At 42.1% G+C, this 4,412-nt stretch overlaps 1 protein-coding gene across 3 annotated transcripts in view; it reads left to right on the top strand.

Annotated features, from left to right (window-relative positions):
• NSMCE2 (NSE2 (MMS21) homolog, SMC5-SMC6 complex SUMO ligase) overlaps positions 1–4,412 on the top strand; it is a 140,328-nt gene that overhangs the window by 198 nt on the left and 135,718 nt on the right. For 2 of the 3 annotated variants that reach the window (XM_054814052.1, XM_054814051.1), the window contains exons 1-2: positions 61–162; positions 3,221–3,368. In XM_054814052.1, the coding sequence (XP_054670027.1) occupies positions 3,236–3,368 (133 nt within the window). In that variant the 5' untranslated portion in view covers positions 61–162; positions 3,221–3,235. Of the gene's footprint in view, positions 1–60; positions 163–3,220; positions 3,369–4,412 lie in introns of those variants that run through there. The other variant, XM_054814050.1, reaches the window with a different exon arrangement.

Below are 4,412 nucleotides of genomic sequence, written 5' to 3'. Positions count from 1 at the left end.
ATGACAGCGCCGTCATGAGGAGAGGCGCCGGCTGATGAGGCGCTTCCGCCCCCCCCCCCCCCGCCCGGACCGCCTCCCTCGGGCCCAGCTCGCCCCCTTGCTCCTGGTGCTGAGAGGGTCGGTGTGCAGATCCTCGCTTCGGGCCTCGGCGGCTGGCACTAGGTGAGCAGCAGCCGCTGGTGAGGGTGGCTGCCTTCGCCGCTCGCTTCCCCTCTGGCGGGGTGAGGGCAGCGCTGTGGAGTGCGTGGCCCCGCTCTCCCGGCCGAGGGAGCGGGAGAGGCGGGCGGGGAGGGGGATGTGGGGCCGTTGCCCTCCGTGCGTGGCTGACAAGGGGCAGGGTGTGCCGGGCCAGCTGCCCTGGCTTGTCGTGGATGGGGTGGGGGGAGTAATGTGGAGGGCTGGGAGAGCAGTATCTCCTGCTTGGTGGGCTCTGCTCCCGACCTTTCTGGCGGGGAAGGAACGTCTCCCCGTGATAGCTGTTCACCGAGTGTCTTTAGGGGATAGACACTAATCCTGGTGGTCAGTGAGCACTTGTCACCTGTAGATCTTGTGTTACAGACGTAACTTTTTTTTTTTAATCTCTGCTTCATAGTTTGGTATGTTGAAGCATACAGAAAGTAGGTCATTTTCTCAAATCTTTAAAATAAGTGGCAGAATTGAAACCGTAATTTAAGTTTGATGATTGGTAGTCCTGTCTGGACCATTTGATCACTTATTGTTGAAAGACAAAAAAACCTCCCTGCCTCAGTAGTCTCACTTGGTCTCCTTTTCATCTCTGATTTTGCTGGTTGTATTTTCCAGAAGTGAGGGGATTGGGGGTGGAGTTGCAAATTTGAAGTGCTTCAATGAAGACCTTGCTGGCAAAAAAGAGTGCCTTAAAAACACTGCTGTGAAGCCCAATTCCAGTGAGGAATGTGGCTTTTCCTCTGAAGGCAGAATGGACAGCTGCAAGCTGAAGTTGAAGAATTCACTTAGAAAGTTCAAGAGTGAAATCTTTGGTTGGGATCATAAACAGTTTCTAAGAAAAATAATCCTTCATTTAAAAAAAAAGGAAAATTTGTCCAAAAGTACTTAAATTATTTTCCAAAAGACAAATTGAGATGAAACTACCAATGCAATGGTATGATTTAGTATTGTAAACAGTAACTTCTGTTCCTGTGCAGTTTGCTCAGTGCTTCCACAAATGTCAAGAGAATGAAGAAGCCTTTTTAACTTTTCACTGTTGTTTTTTTCAGATTCCTGACTTTCACAGTGTGTAGCTGTGAAATTTCCAAAGAACAGCAGGCTTTCTCAGTGAATGAGATTTACCAAGTTCAAGAAGGGAATTAGGTTCTCACTGTTGACTTTGATACACTAAAGGAGCCCAGAAAGATAAAGCAGCAAACATGATTTTATGTGACTACTTAACAGTGTATATTTGGATCACAGACATTCTATACAAACAGTCTTGCTAAGGTGGCAAACAGGTGCTTTAAAAAGAAAAGTTAAATAATGTAACAGCTGAAAGCATTTATTATTAAATCTTTAAGAGCATCCTTTACTTTCAAGGAGTTCTGTAAGGAACTTTTTCCTTGTCTTCTGTTTTCAGTTTGACAGCTCTTAAAGATCTCTTAAGGTAGCAATCATTGTCTTTTGGTGGGGAGAGCATGAGCTGACATAACTGGAGCTGTCATTGAAGGCTGCTGCCCCCTCTGTGGCAAGATGCACCTATAGAAGGGGATAGAGAGGAAGGCAATTTGTATGTAATTCAGAAGTTCAAGTTGTGGTGAACTTGAACTGTTGTTAAAATGTTGTTGGAAGCACATGTCCTAAAAATGGTGTCATAAAAGATAGTCTTGAGAGGCCAAGCACATTTTTTAAATGGGGAAAAAAAAAAGTTATGAAAGAAAACATCAGAAGAAAAGAGTGTGACAGCAGGTATGCAGGTCTCATGGTCCGCAGTGAGGAATGTGGCAATGGGTGAGTGCAAGATGTAGTTCTGGAATCCAAGGGAAAGTAGTAGAGGGAGATACAGCCTTAGACATGCAAAGCTTGGGCAAAGCTTTGTCCTTTCTGTTTAGATATTTTCCAGAGTTCTGTTGGATTATAGCCTGTCAAAGGCTATTGTTGATAGAACAACTTGTCCCCTTGTTATTTTGTGTATGATTCAGATAAAACTTTTGTATACCCCAAATTTGGTTGTGGATTCTGTTCTCTACCTCCCACAATATAATCTCAGTATAGTCCTTGAACATATCAGCTGTTCTTTACATGGACTAATGCAGTATTTCTGTCTATCCAAAACATTTTTTTTGGCGAACAACTGTGTATCTAAAGCTGATCAGAATTTTTCTTATCTCCTGCAACTTCAAGTATAAAATTCTGCAGACCAAGTTCATGTTTCTTACAATAGCTACATCTTGTCTGAGCGAGTTATGGCAAAGCATGAAGAAGGAAGAGCAGAAGTTGGAATTTTTGAGAAGAAGCCAACTGATGTGAACAGTGTGGATAGGCACAGCATAAACAAACCCACTTGAAGGTTGCATTAGTGACACAGGGAAGCAGTTACTCCCTGCAAGGCTGTAGGTCATGGGTCTGTGTTGGAAAGGAAGACGGTGGTAAAGATGATAAATATCATTCCCGTGCGACGCTATTCTGTCTTAATGGAACATTGGTACTAAAAGTTTGTAGCATCTTTGGGAGAAGTAGGCAACGTTGGTAAGGTGGGTTTTTATTTAAAAATGGATGTTTTCATGTTAAGTACATTCTTAGAAGAGTGGCCCTTTGTTAGATTATTTTTTCCAAGGGCCATCTGTTGAAACAGGCTTGTAGTTGGTGAAGCTGAATTGGATGCGAGAAGTCATATTTCTTTCTAGCCTAATTGATAATATGCCTAGAAAACACAGACAAGTTTTTGGGCATGTGGGCTTCTTTGGATCTGAAATAGAGCAGTAATTTTCAAGTGAACCTAATCATTGAGTTTGAACCTCATTGTGGTTTAGCAATAGGAATGAGCACATGAAAACTGCAGGTTGCTTTTTGTGGTGTACTTTTGCTTAATATTGAATAGGAGGTGAATTGTGGTTCCACTGAAATTACTGAGCTAAGATTTCATGCCTGCTCTCTGATGTTTTGGTGGTTCTGTTGACAGTGCTTTATGGTTAGCTATCTGTACTTCTGTTTCTCTCCCAGATTCTTTGGGTGTAAACTGCATTCAAAATGTTGTATCTGTTATTTCTAGAGTAACGATTTCAAGATGCCAGGTGGTGCAAGAATCTCATTCAATGGTGTGGATTCCTCTCTTTCATCTCTGAAAAACTGCCAGTCTTACATAAATACTGGAATGGATATTGCTACTCACGTTGCCCTTGACCTTGTGGAAAGTTTCAGTAAGTATATTCTCTCTTGTATTGCATCCTGAATCTGACAGATGAGTCGTAGGCCTACATATTTTGACTTAGTTACTGACAATATCTATCTTCATTATAGGAACTGTAGCTCTTCTGGCTAGACCAGGGTGCCTTCATTCCAATCACTTCATTATCTTAAATGAGAAATTCAGTGAAAATGTAAATACCAGGCAAACATTGTCCCAGCTTTTGTAACACCCAAGACTAGTTGCGTTCCACTGATTGTTATCCTACAGCTTTGTAAAACCTTTAACATTGCTGAACGAGGTGGAGAAGGCCTCTGAAGTGGGTGAATAAAATGTCTTTTCATTCTAATACTGCTTCTTTGTGTGTGTTTTATTTGATGTTTAGGGCAAGATACATTAAAATAATGCTAATAATTTTGAGCTTGAGACACCTGTTAGGGGGTGCAATTTTTTTAAATGCTGGCTCTTTCTCTGCTGAAAATCAGGCCCCTTTGTAAGTGCCCAAATTGAAGCACCCTGAAGTGGGGTACCTTAAATCTGTAATCACTTCTAACAGTCTTGTCGTTGCTATTTCACAGTAACAGGTGCACTGCAAAGCTAGATTTCAAAGACAAATATTAGGCATCCTATTTCCTATCTTCTTAGATCTATGATAATGTTTTCACTAGGGAAAAATAAAAAACTTTAAAGCTCCAAACCCCTAATAGTTTTAATGCTGAGTGGAGAGCGAGAATCCTCTGAAACAAAAGTTCGCTCTTCATTATAAATCTTGCACTCAACTAAGCCAAGGTTTATGTACTATCGAGATGAATGCTTTTCTCTCTGTCTAATGTGATAGCTCTCTCTCCTTTGACCTTTTTATCGATACTGGTGTCAGAGACAATTGACAGGCCATTTCTAACCAGGTAGAGGAAATGGAAAGCTTGGCGGAACGGTCAGCTGGGGATTCCCTTTGAGGTAAAACTGGTGTAACCAGTTCTGTTTCCTCCCTGCTTTTGCAGTTACCATCTCTCCTACTTTGCCATAAGCAACACACGGAAATCCACTGACTGTACTG

Source organism: Grus americana, chromosome 2 (assembly GCF_028858705.1).
Source record: "Grus americana isolate bGruAme1 chromosome 2, bGruAme1.mat, whole genome shotgun sequence".
NCBI classification, from domain to species: domain Eukaryota; kingdom Metazoa; phylum Chordata; class Aves; order Gruiformes; family Gruidae; genus Grus; species Grus americana.
Note: the sequence above shows the minus strand (reverse complement) of the source record. Positions and strands in the feature narration are given on the sequence as shown.